Consider the following 18,672-nt stretch of genomic DNA (forward strand, 5'->3'; position numbering starts at 1 on the left):
CACTGGGTCACAGGCTCAAACTCCACCCTAAGCTCGGCCGGAGTCACTAGAGCTCTTGTCTCCTTTTAATCAGAGAACAGGCTGTGGTGATTTTATTGCTGTTGGTTAATTTGTGTTCCCCATCCTAGTCCCTTAATCTTGTTCTTTCAGGGTAGAGATTTGTGGTCACCTAGGACACGCCTGTATCCTCAGACGAGGGCCCTAATACAACAGGCACTCAGTATTTGTTGCCTGAACATCTGAAAAGATGTTCTCTTCGTTGCACAGCTGAGGCTCCGAAGGTAAGCACTAGTGCAACAGCACCAGACTCGCAGAAACGGAGGCAAGTGTGGTTTTTAGAAGCACTAGGATATGGAAGAAACTCTGCAAACAATCAAAGAATAAAATGAGAGAAGAGAAAACCTATCACTAAGGAGTGAAACTCAGCCAGCTGTCTGCCAAAACAGCGGAGTGAGACAAATCAATAGGAGGACAGTTAATTCCTTAATAGATGTTTTAAGTACATTTGTAAACGGCCTCTTGTTTGTGAAAGGATCTGGAACAGGACCAAAACCCACAAACTCACCAGATCTTGAAGCAGGGGAATTCCATACTAACGCAAAAGCCTTATTCAAACATAAAAGTGCTCTACCTAAAAATCGTTCTAATTACTTTTTAAGATAAGTTTTCAAAATATTGGTTTAATTTTACGTTATTTACCTGTAATTAGTAATATTTATCCTAACAGATTCTTAACAATAAACACTTTTTAAAAACCATACTGGGAGGCTCAAGTGTCCCTGGAAGGGCTTCGCAATAGTCTCCCGTGGGTGCGCACCAGCCTCGTCTTCCAAAGACGGAAAAACTGTCAGGGGCCCGCTGACCTGTGCACTCACAAAGGCCTTCCAATCATCTGTGCACCCCAGCCAGGCCAGCTGCCCTGGGGCGTACTGTTTCCCTAAAGATGAAAAGCTATAGCTGACCCAAGTGCACAATGCCCTGTCACATCAAACGAAGGACACCGCTGACCAGGAGACCCACCACACAATTTGTAAGTGCTTCAGGGGGTGAAAGACACAACACCATATAGATACAAACACAGACTGTGAAGTCATCATCATGCCAGAAACATTTAAACAGAAAAAAAATGGGTATCACAGGCCCAAACAATTAGGGTATAACAAATGGTCAGGAAATGTTAGGTGTGCTGTACTTTCTCTGGATAGTGTTTATTAATTATTTTTAAAACAATCTGCTTATCAAAACAACTCATTTTCACACCCATTTTCATGTACTACTCTAAGCTCCACAGACAACACTGAGCAGCAAGCTGTTTCTCAGACTAAATGGGATACAAGCACGGGGCAAACGCAGAAGGTCTGGCGAGGCTGACACTACACCCCTTCACACACCTTCCAGGCCCATCCCACTAGAGCACGCCTCAGCCCAACGGAATCCCACCTGAAAACTTTCTAGCTACTTTCTCATTTTACTAACGAGACTACTGAAATGGATTATAAATTTCAACTTCCTAAAGTCTACCTAACCACATTTTGTTAAAAGTACAGTCTAAGAATGGCCAAGAATTGCACATCTAAGGTAGAAAGATGAGAAAAAAAGGGCCTGGGTCATAGGGCCAAAGAATACTCTGGAATCAGGGGTCCATTTGGCTCTTTCCAAGCAACATCACTGTAAGTGAAATATGAAATCCAGTCAGGATCTTTCTAGAATGAGGTCAGGAACCACACTGCTCACCTTAGAACTAAGCCAGATCTCTAAGTCAGGGACAAGGGAAGGCCAGACAAGGAACACAGAAAAGGAGGAGCAGCAGAGGAGCTGAAGAACTGGGAAGGGAAGGGAGGGGGAGGGGAGAGGGGAGGGGAGGGGGACGAACCCAGGCACACAGGCGGGCAGGGCCCAGGAGGCACCAATAGGCCTGGGGCGTCACCCACACCCTGAGGACCCCTCCGCACCGTCAGAGCCCCAGGCTCACAGGGACTCCTTGAAGCCAAAGCCCATTCTGTTTGAGGCTAACCCAACACGCAAACTTCATTATTTTGAAACTCTACAAATATAAATACTTACAACTAAACCTTTTACTGGTTCTAAGGAAGTACTTTCATTTCTTTTGGATGAACGTACGTGTTGTCTGCTTTCAGATCCGCAGACACAGAAAAGCTCGATGACAGAGGCGCACTTGGCCTTTTTTCCCCATTGACGCTTCTGATCACTCACAGTGCAGAATGTGATTCATGGCTCTAATTTCCAATAAAGGCTTAAAACCAAACAACACATATGATTAACTTACATGATCAATGCCTCCCATTCAAAAAAATTCTCTTCATTCATGGGGCCTGCAGGAAAAGAAGAAATTCCACAACTTTACTTTGAAGGAAACTTTGGCAATTAGGAGTAAATGATAAAGAGGCGAACTTCACACTACCTTACCTGCCACAATTCCTTCCGGAGGATTCAGTGTTAATTCTATAAGGTTAAAAAGTAAAACCATTATGAAAAAGAATGAATATTATGTTGCATTTTAACAAAAAACATTAAAACGTATACAAGGCTATAAATTATATGGCATACATATTAGCAGATGAAAATTAAAATTCTGCTTGTCCCAAGTGAACACCTGCTGCAGTTACATTTCTGATCAAGACTATGTCAACAGCTCTTTATACCAGCAAAAAGGAGAATTTTAGAACTGTCAACACTTTCACTTTACAATGAAGAAACAAACAAAAGGTGTTCTTAACTCTCTTTCCAAAATACTCCTGCTGGTTATTTTGATTAAAGCTCATAAATCAAACACGGTATATCATTTCCTAACGGAAGGGATTTCCTGTCATTTTGAGAGTGGGCACAAAGCTTTCTGACTGAGACAAAGTAGAGCTATGAGCCCGCGCCGAGGTTTCAAAAGCCTGGTATTATCAAGTCCGTCAGCGCCGTATAGGCCTCCGACACCACGCTACACAATCCATGAGCCCCCCCACGTGTGAGGTCCCACAGAACAGCAGAGTGAGAGCAGAAGCAGGAAGAAACCATCGGCAGCAGCATTCCTCAGCAACTGAAGGCTAGTTCTAAGGCTCTGCCAACCTGGAAGCTGTCCTTTCCACTCCTGGCCTCCTCGCTTTGTATGAGATACGGGAGGCTACAGAATGAAACCACACCTGCGGGCAAATCTGGCAAATCTGGCAAGGAGAACACTGGGAGACGGAGGCACACTCGGCAAGATGGACGGCCACGGGAGCGAGGGGTCAGGTGGCAAGGGCACGCCCTCTGGGCCGAGTGCAGGGCCGGGGCATGACTACAACAGTGAGAAACACACAGGAGATGAACAAAACCAAAAGCCAGTTCTCTGAAGAGACATAAAACTAACAATTCCCTGCCAAGTAAACATAAAGCGTAAGGACCGGAAAAGAAAAAATAATCATTATTCACAGATGCTCCACTTACCTACATAAAGTCCAAAAGAGTCAAAAGATAAATTATAATAAAAAGTGAGTTTGCCAAAGTTGCTGAATACAAGGTCAATACATACAACTGAACTGTACTTCTATACATCAGCAAGTTAGAAAAGTCTAAAAAAGACACCAATTATAATGGGAAACCTGCAGAAATTAGCTTTTCAAAGATGTGCAAGATCTGTAACAGAATAGAAAACATTAACAAAAAATTTTAAGAGACCTTAATAAATGGAGATTATATCACATTCATAGACTAAAACGTTCAACATTGTCAAGTTATCAATCCTCTTCAAACTGCACCTACGGATCGAGCGCAACCTCAGCCAAAACCCCACCAGGTTTTCTTGTCTGACTCTGCCTAGGTAAACACACATGAACATGTGAATGACCAGAACAGCCAAGGCATTCTCTAAAAAGGGTAAACTGAGAACCATCCATGGGCTAGCAAGACTCATTACAAAGCTGCAGTAAGTAGGCAGTAGACACTGGCACAAAGTTCAGTAGACGATGGAACAGAAGCGAGCACGCCCAGCGCAGGCCATGCAAAGAGAGGTCCTCCATCTGCTAGGAAGGTCGCCCCACAGGAAAGAGGTGAAAGAACAGAAGAACAGAGGTGAAAAAAGAAAACCCTTTTCCCTATCTCAAACCACATACAAAAATCAAAGTATATAAGGAAAAGGGGAGAAGGGGCATGAGAACTAGTAGAAAATATACACGTGGGCCTCTGCCCCAGTTCCCAGCAAAGCTCCTAAGTCCCTCGTAAATTCCCAAGTGACAAGAGCACCAGGCGCATCTCCCACTGTGGGTGGCTGCTGGTCACAAGACCGAGCCATGATTAGAAGGTTTCAGGCCCACCCCCATTCTCCAGAGTGAGAGGGGCTGGAGATGGAGTTACGGGTGAGTGAGGCCCACGTGGGGAAGCCGCCATACAATCCCACCAGCATAAGGGCAGGGAGCTTCTGGGCTGGCGAGCACGTGGCGGGGCTGGCAGGGAGAGGCACCCAGAGAGCAGGAAGCTCCGGGCTCCTCCCCACCCCTGCCCTCTGCTTCTCTTCCACCCGGCCGTTCCTGGGTTCTACCCTTCTACAATATACTGGAAACCACGCAAGTAAAATGCTTCTCTGGGTTCTGTGAGCTGCTCTGGCAGGTTAATCAACCCCGAGGAGGGGGTCACGGAAACCTCCAATTTATAGCCGCTCAGTCAGAAGCACAGGCGATACCCTGGATTTGCAATGGGCGGGCGAGGCGGAGCAGCCTCGTGGGACTGGGCCCTTAGCCTGTGGGATCTGACACACTAACTCCAGGTAGGTAGTGTCAGAACTGAGTGCAATCGCAGGACACCCGGCTGGGGTCACAGAAGTGCCGGGTGCAGGAAGACCCCCATGCGTCTGTCGTCAGAAGTGCTGTGAGTGCGGCAGTTGAAGGAGCGTAAAGGAGAAGTGCAGGACAAGCGAGGTTTTCTAAACAGGGCAAGAGAGTGCAACCGGCCCATCACCAAAGCGGGCACGGAGGCAAACGAGCACGTGGGAAGATGCTCAACGGTGAGTCAGAGGGAAACGGAATGAGGACCACTAACAGACACTGCTCTACAGCCCGACTGCTGAGAGTCTCTTCACTTGGACCAGAAGAGCTGAAATTTAAAAGACTGCTAATACCAGCATGGGTAAGCTCTGCAGCTGGGTCTCTCACGCTTCACCAGTGGGAATGCAAAATGCTTTGGCTGCCCCTGGAGAACAGTTTAAACACGTACTCACCCTGAGACCCCGCAACTCTACTACGGACTGCCTACCCAAGAGAAATGAAAACCTGTTTTCTTGACTACCTTGTGCACACACAGGAGCCCTGCCCTGGTGGTCAGTGAGCCCCTTCTCAGCACCTAGCAGAGCACCTGGCATGAAGTGGGTGTTCAGGAAATACTTGATTGACTACGTTGTTTATAGGAAAGGTTTACATTGTACTTTCATTTGCTTGCTTTGGTGCTGTAAATCTGTAATATTTTCTTATGCTTGATTCTCAGGGATTAAAGACTATGGACAAAGCGAAGTACCTCCTTCCCCTTCCCCAACAGAAATGTATATTATTTATCTTCACACAAAGTATATACGTTCAGTTAATAAAAATGATATAAATAATAGTTTTATCATCAAAATGGTAATACTGCATTAAGGATCCCGAGATCGCTTGCATTCCTCTCTGGGAGCTGACCCCCCGGCTGCAGCAGACCCAGTGTTCAACACCTGCTGCTAAGGTAGATCCTGCCACACTGCTCCTACAGCGGAGCCAGCGAGCACGAAGCCCGAAGAAATCCTGGAGCCTTGATACCAGCTGCACAGCTGCAACCAGCATAACAGACAGCGCGTGCTCAACTCTGCAGGCAGCTAAGGACCAGGAGAGTCAGGGATGCAGCAGCGCGTCGAACTTGAACCACACGGAGAATGCGTGCCACTGAGGTGGAAAACCCCACCAGAGAAACACGTTTCAGAGGGAAGAAAACAGTCTAGTTCTGAAGACATCAAGTTAAAGATGCCTGTAAGTCATCTAAGTGCGGACGGTCAAGGAGGAAACTGGACGTGAGACTAGAGCCCTAAACAGTAGTCCAGGCTGGACACATAAATCAGGGGTCCTGAAACAGGATGGTACCTGAAAATAGGAATGGAATACAAACAAATAAAATTAAAACTTATGTCCCCACGGACTTGTATGTGAATGTGCCCAGCAACTTTACTCACAATAGCCCACACTGGAAACAACCCAAATATCCATCCACTGGTAAATGAATGAGGGGTGATCCATCCACACCAGGAACACTAGGCAGCAACAGACAGGAGCAAACCACCGGCACACGTGACAACAAGGGTGACTCTCAAAGCACTGGGCTGGGTGAAGGAACCTGACACAGAGGCTACACACTGTGTCTATTTATACGAAATTCTAGAAGAAGCAAAGCTATAGTAATAGAAAGCAAGTCCAACATTGCCAGAGACCAGGGGCCAGTCACAAGGGAACTTTCCAGGGCAATGGAAACAGTCTCTCACGATTGTGTTGACGGCTATACACAGCATACACGTGTCAAAGCTCAAAGAATGGTATACTTGGAACATCCCTGGTGGCGCAGTGGTTAAGAATCCACCTGCCAATGCGGGGGACACGGGTTTGAGCCCTGGTCCGGGAAGATCCCACATGCTGCGGAGCAACTAAGCCCGTGTGCCACAACTACAGAGCCTGCACTCTAGAGCCCGTGAGCCACAACTGCTGAGCCCGTGAGCCACAACTACTGGAGCCTGCGTGCCTACAGCCCGTGCTCCACAACAAGAGAAGCCACCGCATCGCAACAAAGAGTAGCCCCCACTCGCCACAACTAGAGAAAGCCCGCACGCAGCAACAAAGACCCAACGCGGCCAAAAATAAATTAATTAATTTTTTAAAAATGGTATACTTGAAATTGACACATTTTATAGTGTGTAAATTTTATCTCAATAAAGTTGACCGCCCCAAATTAATGTTTTTTTATGAAATATAAAACAATAAGTCTCCTAGAGGATAATGCAGAAGAATCTCTTCATGCTCTTAGTGTAAAGACTCCTTAAACAGAACTAACTGTAAAGTTAATAACCAAAAAGCACGAACCATAAAGGAAAAGACTGATAAAATTAAGAGCACTAAAATTAAGAACTTCTGGGAATTCCCTGGCGGTCTCGGGGGAGGGAGGGAGGCAGGCACAGGTTCCATCCCTGGTCCGAAATCCATAAGCCAAGCAGCACAGCCAAAAAAAAAAAAAAAGCAAACAAAAAGTCTGACATCAAAAGATATTTTTGTTTTTAATATTCAAAAGAGACAAGGCAAGGCCACCCCGTGCCCAGGGCACAGTCACAGAGCCTCGCTGAAGAGATGGGAGCGGATCAGCACTCCCGGGCCTGGGCCTCCGGCAGCCTGATGTCCCCCTTGAGTCCTGAGAGCCAAGGCCCGGCAACCACCTCCTCCTGACACTCAAACCCACAGTTCTTTTAACCCAGCTGATCCCTGCTCTACCCCTGCCTGAGTCACTGGCACCGACCACCAGGCCAGCTCCCTCCACTCCAGCCAGGGGGTGCCAAGCCCCAGAGCCACCTCTCCTACCTGCAGAGCCCGCCCTGAGGAAGCACTGCTGACGTCCAAGCCTTCACTCCCTCCTGCCCACCCACCCTTCCTGCCTCTTCCCCGAGAAGACCCTTCTCGGAGGACCCTTCTCAGGAAGGCGTGCTTCTCCCCTATTGCCCACTTTATACAGTTTAAAGGTTGTTCTTATTTTAAATAATACTAAAATAGCTTCATTATCCTAGAAAAACCCCAAAAAACAAAAAAAAAACCACCTTTAAGAGAATGCAAAGGTAAGCCCCGGAGAGGAAGAAGACATGTGCGACAGATATAGCCAACAAAGAGCTACTATCTGAACTTTGAAAGAATGCCTTACAAATCAATACAAATACATAAACAACCCAAAAGAAAATCAAGCACAAGCAAGCCTTGAACAGGCACTTCACACACACACACACACACACACACACACACGACACCTAAGTGGCCAATAAACCTAAGACAAGGTGTTCAACCTCATTAACTGTGGGGAAAGGCAAACTAAGCCCACAATCAGAGTACTACCCCAACCAGAATCACCCAGTGACCACAGCTGAGAGGGCTGACCCTACGAAGTGTCCACACGGAAAAGGAGCCACAGAAACAGAATGCCGGAAGGAGTGTGAATTGGTACAACCACTTTGAAAATGAGGTTGCTCTCACCTCCTATGACCTAGAAATTCCTCTCCAGAGTGCAAACTCACAGAAATATGTGCACATGTGCACCAAGAGACATGTCAAAGAATTTTTTTTTTTTTACTGTTGATGTCATGACTTAGAAGACTAGCTTCAGAATCTAGGTAGCAACCAACATGCAGAGCAACTTGAAACAAATTATAACAATCCCCGTATGTGTCAACTTCTGGAAAAACATGGGGAAATAGCAGGTGAAATGTCACTGGATGTGATTAAGGAATTTTATATTGTAACATGTGGCACTCTCCCAAAAGGGACAGAGAATGGGCTCTGACCAAGGATAGTAGCTTAAGCAAGAGTAAGGAGGAGAATTCGCCAGTACCACTGCTGAAGAGCCTTGATGAATCTAAATCTTGTACGACAAAGGACAATCTAAGTATTTCTCCATTGTCATGAAAATATTGTTGACTGGTGGTTTAAAAGTTGGTCATGTGTCTCTATTTTGCTATATAATGTTTTTTTGTTTTGTTTTTTAAATTTGTTTATTTATTTTTGGCTGTGTTGGGTCTTCGTTGCTGCGCGCGGGCTTTCTCTAGTTGCAGTGAGCAGGGGCTACTCTTTGTTGTGGTGCATGGGCTTCTCATTGCAGTGGCCTCTCCCGTTGCAGAGCATGGGCTCTAGGCGCACGGGCTCAGTACTTGTGGCGCTCGAGCTCAGCTGCTCCGCGGCATGTGGGATCTTCCTGGACCAGGGCTCGAACCCGTGTCCCCTGCGTTGGCAGGCAGATTCTTAACCACTGTGCCACCAGGGAAGCCCCTATATAATGTTATAGTTACAATCCTAATCACAGACTCATTCAGTTCCAGGCGGTATTTTTCTTTACGCTTGCTTCGTGCTGCTATCTGAAGCTCTGAGGAGCTAGACAAGCCGCAGGGCGATGGCTTGAGCACCCACACTTGGCCAATACGACCAGAAGTAGCCAACCACAAATCACATATCAACTAACAAATATCAACTACACTTCCTCTCTGCAAAGCTATTCCAGGCAGCGGGGGTGTCGTGGTGAATGAGACAGACAAGGTCCTGCCTCCAGTGAGCTTCAGTTCTAGTGGCGGAAGACAGGCAGTGAACACAGAGACATATAAACGCAAAGAGCGTTTCAGATACTGACGAGCGCAGTGAAGAACACAATGAAGTGACAGCACGACATGGCCAGGTGGTCAGGAGAGGCCTGCTGGGCAGGTGGTACTGGAGGTGGGCTCTCTTTTTTTTTAACTGAGGTATAATTGATATGGAACATTATATTAATTTCAGGTGTACAACAAAGCAATTCCATAATTGTATCTATTGTGAAATGATCAGCACAATGCGTCTAGCTAATGTCCATCACCACAGAGAGTTACAAATTTTTTTCTTGTGGTGAGAACTTTTAAGACCTACTCTCTTAGCAACTGTCAAACACACAACACAGCTTTATTTACTACAGTCCCATGCTGTACATGGCATCCCCAGCACTTCTCATCTTCTATAAGAAAAAACCCCACGCCAGATTAGGGCGGATGAATTGCAAAGTGCTAAAGAGGGGCGGAGGATAGAATGTCGGTGAGAAAGGGAGCGGGGCACCTGGAGCCTCGAGGAGGAGCTTACACCAAAAAGAGCTGGCCTTATTTCTCCTTTGCGGAGATCCCCTGGGAACTCCCCTCCATGACACCCTCCCTTCAGGGTCACAACTGCCACCTCCAGCAGCCTGCCCACCTGCATCCTTGGTCAACAGCGGCACCTATCGGTCAGCAAAGAATTACAGCAACCGAGTTTTCCAGACGGAGGGAATGTTTCTAGATTACATTGTTTCCTTGTTTTGTTATTTGTTTTCAAAACCACACCCACAACCATATAGTTTCATGTTTAATGATAAAAACAACTTCAAAAAGAGAAACAAAATCTTAACAATATCAGAGAAACTTGCAATGACCATTCGTTGGCACTGATTCCTTGAGAATGTTAATTGGTTAATAAAAACACTGCTTTAAATAAATAGTGGCTTTAAAAATAGACACCACGCAAAATAAAATATAAATATAAACTTTGACCAGTAGTCCTACTTCTCAGAATCTATCCCTCAGCAAGAAAAGACACATGCGTAAAGTTATTCATTTCAGGATTTTTTGTAATAGCAAAAAAAAAAACTGGAAACAACCCAAATGTCTATCAATAGGGGACCAGTCAAATTATGATACGTCTACTGATGGGACACTTTGCGGCTGTAAAAGGGAATGATGAACACCTCTGTGTCCTAGTACAGAATGAACTCCAGGACATAGTAAATGACAAAAAGTGCATTAGAGTGTATAACTAGGGTCTTTAAAAAAGAAGTAATTAAATGAGGTCATCGGGGTGGGCCCTAATCCAATCTAACAGATGTCCTTATAAGAAGGAGATTAGGGCACAGACATGGACAGAGGGACAAACGCTGTGAGGACACACGGAGGAGGTGGCCGTCTACACGCCCAGGAGAGAGGCTTCAGGAGGGACCAGCCCTGCTGCAACTGGATCTCTGACTGTAAGGGAATAGTTTCTGTGGTTTAAGCTCCTTAGCCTGTGGTACTTTGTTACAGCAGCCCAAGCAAACTAATACAGTGCTCAAACAACTGGACGGCCATTTGCAAATCATCTCCAAATAAACCTTGACCTTTATCTCATACCACATACAAAACTTTACTTGACATTGAAACATAAGAGCTGAGAGTATAAAGAAATCATAGGACAAAACCTTAGTGATCTTATGTTAGGCAATGATTTTCTAAACACAATACAGAAAGCAAGAAATGTTTTAAAAGTCAATCTACTGGATGTCACTGAAAATTTTAAAACCTTTGCTCTTTTAAAGGCAATGTTATGAAAATTACAAGGCAAACCACAGGAGCTGTCGTTCAAGGGACAGAGCCTTTCCGTCCAGCCTAGTGAAGGAGCTGCAGAGCCCTGCCACACAACCACATGCACACAGCTCACAACAATGCACTGTACACTTCAGATGGCAATGGGGCAACAGTATGTGTTTCTTACCACAATTTTTTAAAAGGCAAGCTACAGTCTAAGTGAAAATGTTTACAAAATATCCAACAAAACACCTGTACCTGCATTATATAAAGAACTTATACAACTTAATAAGGAAACAATAAACTCGATTAAAAACTGAGGAAAAGATTCAAGACACGTTATCAGAAAAGATATGTGGATGGCATATACAAACATGAACTAAAACCACAATGACATGTCACTGCACACCCAACAGAACGACTAAAACTTCACAACTGACCACACCAAGGGTCAGCAACGAAGTGGGACTCTTGATACACTGCTGGTGGGGATGTAAAATGGTACAACCACTTGGGAAAACAGTTTGGCTATTTCTTAAAAATTAAACACACACCTCACATATGACCCAGGAATTTACTCAAAAGAAACAAAAGCATATGTCCACGGAAAGACAGGTTTAACCCTAACCCTAACCCAAATGTTCACAGCAGGTTTATTTGTAATAGCCAAGAACTGGAAACAATCCAAAGGTCCACCAACAGGTGAATGCAGCAACAAGCTGTGGTCTTGAAGGGACTACTGACCCAAGCAACAACCTGGATGAACTGCAACATGATTATGCTGAGTGAAGGACCTCTGACAAAGAAAGTACAAAACAACTACAGGAGTGACCGAAGGCAGATCAGTCATTGCCTGGGACCTGCGGGTGCAGGAGAGAGAAGGCCAAGCCAGATTACAAAGAGGCAGGAGGAGACTGGGGGGCGGTGGTTACTCAGCATCCTAACTGTGGCAATGGCTTCACAGGTGTGTGCACGTACATCCAAACTCATCAAATGTACGCTTAAATACATCAGCTTACTGTATGTCAATTATACCTCAATAAAACTGTTTTTAAAAGGGTGGCTAGGGCTTCCCTGGTGGCGCAGTGGTTGAGAATCTGCCTGCCAATGCAGGGAACGTGGGTTCGAGCCCTGGTCTGGGAAGATCCCACATGCTGCAGAGCAACTAGGCCCGTGAGCCACAACTACTGAGCCTGTGCGTCTGGAGCCTGTGCTCCGCAACGAGAGGCCGCGATAGTGAGAGGCCCGTGCACCGTGATGAAGAGTGGCCCCCGCTTGCCACAACTAGAGAAAGCCCTCGCACAGAAACAAAGACCCAATACAGCCAAAAATAAATTTAAAAAAAAAAAAAATAAAAGTGTGGCTAAAAAAAAAAGACGCCACAAAGGTTGAAAAGACAAAGCACAAACTGGGATAAAATACTTGTAACACATATAACCAACAAAGGATTAGGAATATAAAAAGGGATAGGGAATTTATAAAGAACTCCTACAAATCAGTAAGAAAAAGAAACCACACTATGGAAATCTGGTAAAAGATACGGACATTTCACAAAGGGAAAACATGACAGGATGCTCACCTTCATTCATTAGTTATGATCTACAAATTAAAACCACAAGGAAGCACATCACACCCACCGGATGGGAGGAAACAGACCCCGCACAACACCAAGGTGTCGGTGAACATCCACAGCGATGCACGCGGAACACGCACACAGGGAAGCATCATCCATAAGGCCAGCCCGCGAGCGCTCCAGGGCTGCGTCACACCGTGCACAGGCACCAGAAATGTCCACAGCAACCAATCTGTATAATAAGCAAAGGCTGGAAATAACCTACATGCCCAGCAGTAAAGGACAAATTGTGGCTTATTCATAAAACGAAATACTACACAGCAGTGAAAACAGACACAGCTATATGTTTCAACATAAATGAATCTCAGAAAGAGTGCTGAGCAAAGATTCAATTTGCAGAACACATACTGTGCAATCCTATTTCCACTAAGTACAAACACAGGCAAAAGTAAATAAAATGTTGTGTAGGAGGATATTAAGTGATAGAACTATAAAGAAAAAGAAAGGAACAAGTCACACAAAATTCGGTGGTGGTAACTCCTGGTGGGGGTGGGAAGGAGCACAGACCAGACTGCTCAGTTCCTGCTAACGTCCTACTTCTTAGGCTGGTGTCACAGGTACAGGTGTTCATTTCACTATGTCATCTGCAAGTACACCTTTTATATCCTTTTACATACGTAACATACTTTACAATAAAGAACGCTTTAAAAAACTAAAACGGGTTAATGACAGGGAAGGATGACAGTAATGGGAAGGACAGGCTGAGTCTGGTGGTTCAGAGAAGGTATCTCCAGGGGAGCAGGGCGAGGAAGGGCCGACACCCCAAGAGGAGTGCGCTGCTGCAGCCACCAAGTGGGGCTGGGGAAATGCGCCGGGGCGCAGGGGTCAGTGAGGTCAGAGGCAAGAGAAGGGCCGGAGCACACAGAGCCTGAGAAGTCACTGCAAGGGCTTCTGGACAGAGCGACCTGATCTGACTTTGCTGTGCTGAGAAGAGAGCCAAGCGGGGCAAGAGAGAAGCAGACCACCGTCAGGGCTGGGCTGCAGTTACCCAGGCCGGAGGTGAGCGGCCTGAGCCAGCACTGGACTCCGCATAAACGAATAAAGTCTGAAGGCAGGTCAACAGGTTACACTTGGATACAGAAGAAAGTGAGTCCTCAAAAGACCAATCTAAGGTTTTGAGCCCGAACGGCTGGAAGAATGAGGCCGCCACTGAGACAGGTAAGGCTGTGGGACAACAACGAAGCAGGAGCACAGCGGCTCGGCGCCACACGTGTAAGTTCGGGCTTCCTACTAGACACTGTACTGGGTTGAACAGTGTCCCCCAGAACCTGTGAAAATAACCTTATTTGGAAACGGGGGCTGGGCAGATGTAATCAAGTTAAAACGAGATCACGCTGGATTAGGATGAGCCCTAAACCAGTGACTGGTGTCTTTATAAGAGGGAAGACAACCACGGGAAGACAGGGGCAGGGACGGGAGTTCTGCTACCACTAGCCAAGGAGCACCGTGGGCTGCCAGCAATGCCCAGAAGCTGGCAGAGGCAAGGAAGGATCCTTCCTAGAGCCTCTGCAGGGAGCCTGGCCCTGCCAACACCTTGATTTGGGACTTCCGGCCTCCAGAGCTGTGAGAGGATACATTTCTGTTGTGTTGTGCTACTCTGTTACGGCAGCCCTGGCAACTAATACCTAAGTCCATCTCTGATACTCCTAGAAAAGGCCAGATGATGCATGAAGATAAAACAGATAAAACATTGAGAAAAGATATCGGTTTAAGACACCTTGTTTCTTTTCCCGTCTTTCCTTTTTTCTGGTTGTAAGAACGTGGGCAAATCATTTTGTCTGTTATTCAATTTCCTGTAAAATTTGTAAAATTAGGGGCCTGAATGGAATCATATCCAAGGTCCTACCACCTCTGAGTTTCTGCAGCTCTGTGACTATTCCAAATACAAGACAGGGGGCCTGAACCCCATCCAAATCTACCTAAACCCATTCCACACAGAAGTTGCTTTTGTAAAGCCTACCTTTCTACTGGATGTGCCGCCTTAGAATGTGGTAGGAGGGCAAACCAGATGCTAAGACACAAAAGACGAGAATCACTAAGTGGGATTTTATCATGTTCCTAAGATACCGCATCAACAACCCCCGTCCCCAGCAACACAATGGAGTCATTTTCTCCGGCTGACGTGACGATGACCACAAATGCAGTGGCTGAAGACAACACCCACTGATGATCTCGCGGCTTCCGTGTGTCAGAGCCCGGGCACCGCACACGCCACTTGGTTCTCTGCCGAGAGCCTCACAAGGCTGCCACCCCACGTTCATTCAGAGGGTTGGCAGAATCCTGCTCCCTGCAGCTGCAGGACCGAGGCTCCAGGGCCCTCACCGCTGTCAGCCGGGGTCATTCTCAGATTCTAGAAGCCACCGTGTTCCTCAGCTCCTGGCCCAGCCACGGCAGGGGATGCCCCTCCTGCGCTGGGTCTCCTGCCTCCCCTCTCCTGTCTCCTCTCCCGTCTGGGGCCTCACGTGACAATGGGGTTCCACCTCCATAACCCACGACACTCTCCCCATCTTAATGTCAGCTCGTTAGTTACCTGTAAACAACATCCCCAAAGTCCCTCCACACGGTGCCCAGGTCGGTGTCTGACTGAGTAACCGGGGGACGGGAGTCTTGGGGAGACACCTGTAGAGCTCTGTCTGCGACACACTCCAAAATGTCGTATGTTTACACATAAAAACACACACGATACGCTTCTGTGACACAGCTTTGGAAGTCAACTGCTACTTACGTTTTATTACTACAAATTGACAACATGGTTGAGATACTGGATGGGACTTTTGTAAGCACAGAAAAGGGGAAAACATTAGGAAATACAAGTTCAACAATGCAAAGACCGGGCTGAAGCAGCCACCTAAATTCCCCATGCAGGGGTTTAACAGAGTCCTTCTCTACAGAAACGAGAAAATAGTACCTGCTGGCAGTCTAGAAACAGGGCCAAATAAACTAAAACAGATGCAGCGACACAGACCAGGATGGCAGGAAATGGCACGTGTCCCCAGACATCTGACCCCCAGCCAGGTTTCCCATGAGGAGACAGAGGCAACGGCCCCCATCTCCAACCCTCTGTTCAGGGAGAACCATCTCTTCCCCCACTCTGCCCCCCAAAGTCTCCCCTAAATATACATTCTTACTTTAGAGAACACTAGATGGTGAGCGTTATCTAACCATTTATTTTAACGAGCCTGCATCTGCAACTCTGTGGTTTGCTCTAGCCAAACACTGACACCTGCTGCGCAGGGCCGCCAAGATGGTTTAGGAAACTCAGCTGCGTGCGTATTTACCAGTTAGCTTTACGACATTCGTTATTTTAGTTTATGTTCCAGTTTCTTCGGAAAGTGTCCTCAGTGTAATGACAAAAGGAACAGCTCACGCTGCGGAGAGCCAGCTGTCAGGTACCTGGCTAAGCACCATCTCCACAGACGCGGAAAGGCAGAGGGCGACGTCCGAGGTCAAGGTCCACAGCTAACAAGCAGAGGCAGGTGTGAACCCCCAGCAGGCTTCCTCCCACCTTGCGCCCAGCAAACACAAGGGCATCCATCCCCGGCTTCTCACAGCGACTCCTCCAAGGGAGCCTCAGCTGTAAAAGGGAGAACACGCTTCTCGCTTTGCTTTCCCCAAACATCAGAAAATTCTGCGGGCTAAGAAAGCACGAAGGAGGCTTTTGCAACGCTACCCGGGAAGAATGGCAGGTGGCACTGTCCAAAAACCCTGTTCCCTCGTTAAAGAGAAAACCCAAATCTGACCTTTCGCCTCCGCCTCATCAGTACGCGCTTCCCCTCCTAGGACGCTTCCCGCAACTTCTCACTAGGCCGGTGAGCTGTCACTCCGCCCGGCCCGCCGGCGTCCGCGAGGCTGGGTCGGGGAGCCCTCCGGTTACTGGCACAGCCGGAGCCCAGGGTCCCCAGACCAGCGCCGCGCCGGCTTCTCCCTGCCGGGGGGTCGCGGGCGGCCCCCGGCGACCGCACGAAACCCGCCACGACGGCGAACAGACGGGCCGGGCTCGGCGGCGGACCGAGTCCACGCCCCGCACCCGAACGTCGGGGCGGCCGCCAGCAGCGGGCGGGAGGGGGCGCGGGGCCCGGCGGGGGGCCGAGGGGCGGCGCGCGGCCCCGAACTCACGTTTGTATTCGGCCATCAGCCTCTTGAGCGCCGTCCCCGCCATCTTCCGGGCAACAGCTGCGCCGTCGGCCTCGCCTCCTCAGCGCTCCTCCCTCCCGCCCGACGCCCGGGCCGCTTCCGGGTCGCCGCGGGGGCACAGGAGCCCTTCCGGGACGCAAGGCGCGTGCGCGGGGCGGGCCGCGTGCGCTGCGGGCGGGGCGGGGTGTGGCCCTAAGCCGCTTTGTGGGGTCAACGCCGCTTCCGGGGATCCGGATTCCGGTAGGGAGCTATGCAGAAGATCCCGGAGCAGCGAGTGCCTGCAGGGTGTGTGTGAACCGCCTGTTCCGTCCTCTTGGCCTTAGGGCGGCCCCGACGGCGGGGACGGGTATGGAGGATCGTGGACAGAGGATGGAGACGGCGGGGAGGGCGGACGAGGGGGGCGGTGGGCAGGGCTGGCCACTCGCGGGCCGGATGAGCAGATGTCGTTCAGACTATTTGCTGAAGGTACACCGTGGACCGTGTCGGGGCTCCCTCGCTGCCACACGTGCAGTTCAGAGGAGGCGACTTTCAGGCCCAGCTGCAGTAAGAGCGAGAATCCACGCGCAACACATTTGGTGCCCCGGTGGCTACCCTCACAACGCTTTAGGTTTGAAAAAGTGAGATTGGCGATTGTGGCGGTTTTATGCCGTGTCGGTGTGGTTCTGGATTCCACTCGGCCAAGAGAGGAGCTTTGGGAGCTCGAGGAGGGAGCAGAGCAGCGGCCAGACCTCCCCCACCCCAGGTGTGGATGGGCTCCCCTCCCAACCGCCAGCCTGCTGACCAGCAGCTCCCAGAGGCAGCGGGTCCAGACTTCCCCACGGCCCCCTTGGCAGTCCCCCAGGCCACTGCTTCAGGAGGCTAGCAAGGGGCTGTCATCTTCCTCAGGCCATACATCCCCCCCCACCCCCCGCCCCCGCTGCTGCTCTGGCTTCTCCACTGAGTAATGTGCATCGGATAACTAAACGGGCGAGTCTTTTTTTTTCCGTAACATTCATGGTGGTTCTACTGACTGGCCCACTGATCTGTTGATCTGTTTATGCCTCTTAGAACCCCATTCTTACTTCAGAGAAAGTCAGCACCTTTAGTGCTTTGTGGCAAGGATATATGCACCTTTTAAAAAAGAAAAGTTTTTATCTTCACAACACATATCCAACGTACTCCTCTATAGAATTTCTACGTAATGTCCTGTATAATTTTCTAGCATAGTACACAACTTATCTGTCTCCTGTAACCAGAAACACGTCCCATGAGGGCAGGGTGCTCTTGTCTCATGTGTTCCTGGATGCAGCCTCAGTACCTGGACGTGGCAGGAGGTATCTGTCGAGTTCAATAAAATCAAACAATTCGCACAAACCTCACAATGGTGCATATTTTGCGGTAGAGGTGTCACAAAAATTCAGTCTGACACTGTCTTTTCAAATGACCATGGTGATTTATAGAAACAACACAGTACTTTTAGACAGTTCCAAAGAGTAATGGATTTGCACAAATACTCATGAGGTTTCCTTCTCCTGTTCAAGTAGTTGCCCTCTCTGCGATCAAACCACACCCCACTCCCCCCAGCCGGTCAGGGGTCAAAGGGTGTGGTTCCCATGGAGGCGAAAGGAAACTCCACTTGGCCACCTAAAGGAAGTGTGGGTGATGAAAAGCATTGTCATCAACGTTATGACGCTCAGACAACAGCGCCTGTCAGATGCAGGGTATTTTCTTAACTGCGTCCACGTCTGTGTCACTGCTGTCTTTGTGACATCATTTTCCTGCTGTAGAGCAGTGTGTGTATTCACAGCTTGTACCAGGATTAGTTTCAAGTGACAAAAACCCAAAATATGAG

General features: G+C 48.2%; 1 protein-coding gene across 4 annotated transcripts in view; it reads right to left on the reverse strand.

Annotated features, from left to right (window-relative positions):
- UBE2G2 (ubiquitin conjugating enzyme E2 G2) overlaps positions 1-16,949 on the reverse strand; it is a 29,317-nt gene extending 12,368 nt beyond the window's left edge. For 2 of the 4 annotated variants that reach the window (XM_057545579.1, XM_057545581.1), the window contains exons 1-3: positions 16,824-16,949; positions 2,428-2,463; positions 2,288-2,333 (exon numbers count right to left, since the gene is read on the reverse strand). In XM_057545579.1, coding sequence (XP_057401562.1) covers positions 2,288-2,333; positions 2,428-2,463; positions 16,824-16,866 — 125 coding nt within the window. In that variant the 5' untranslated portion in view covers positions 16,867-16,949. Of the gene's footprint in view, positions 1-2,287; positions 2,334-2,427; positions 2,464-3,152; positions 3,290-16,823 lie in introns of all 4 variants that reach the window. The other 2 variants (XM_057545580.1, XM_057545582.1) reach the window with 2 other exon arrangements.
- Between the last annotated feature and the right edge of the window lie 1,723 nt (positions 16,950-18,672).

This window comes from Balaenoptera acutorostrata, chromosome 4, assembly GCF_949987535.1.
Source record: "Balaenoptera acutorostrata chromosome 4, mBalAcu1.1, whole genome shotgun sequence".
NCBI classification, from domain to species: domain Eukaryota; kingdom Metazoa; phylum Chordata; class Mammalia; order Artiodactyla; family Balaenopteridae; genus Balaenoptera; species Balaenoptera acutorostrata.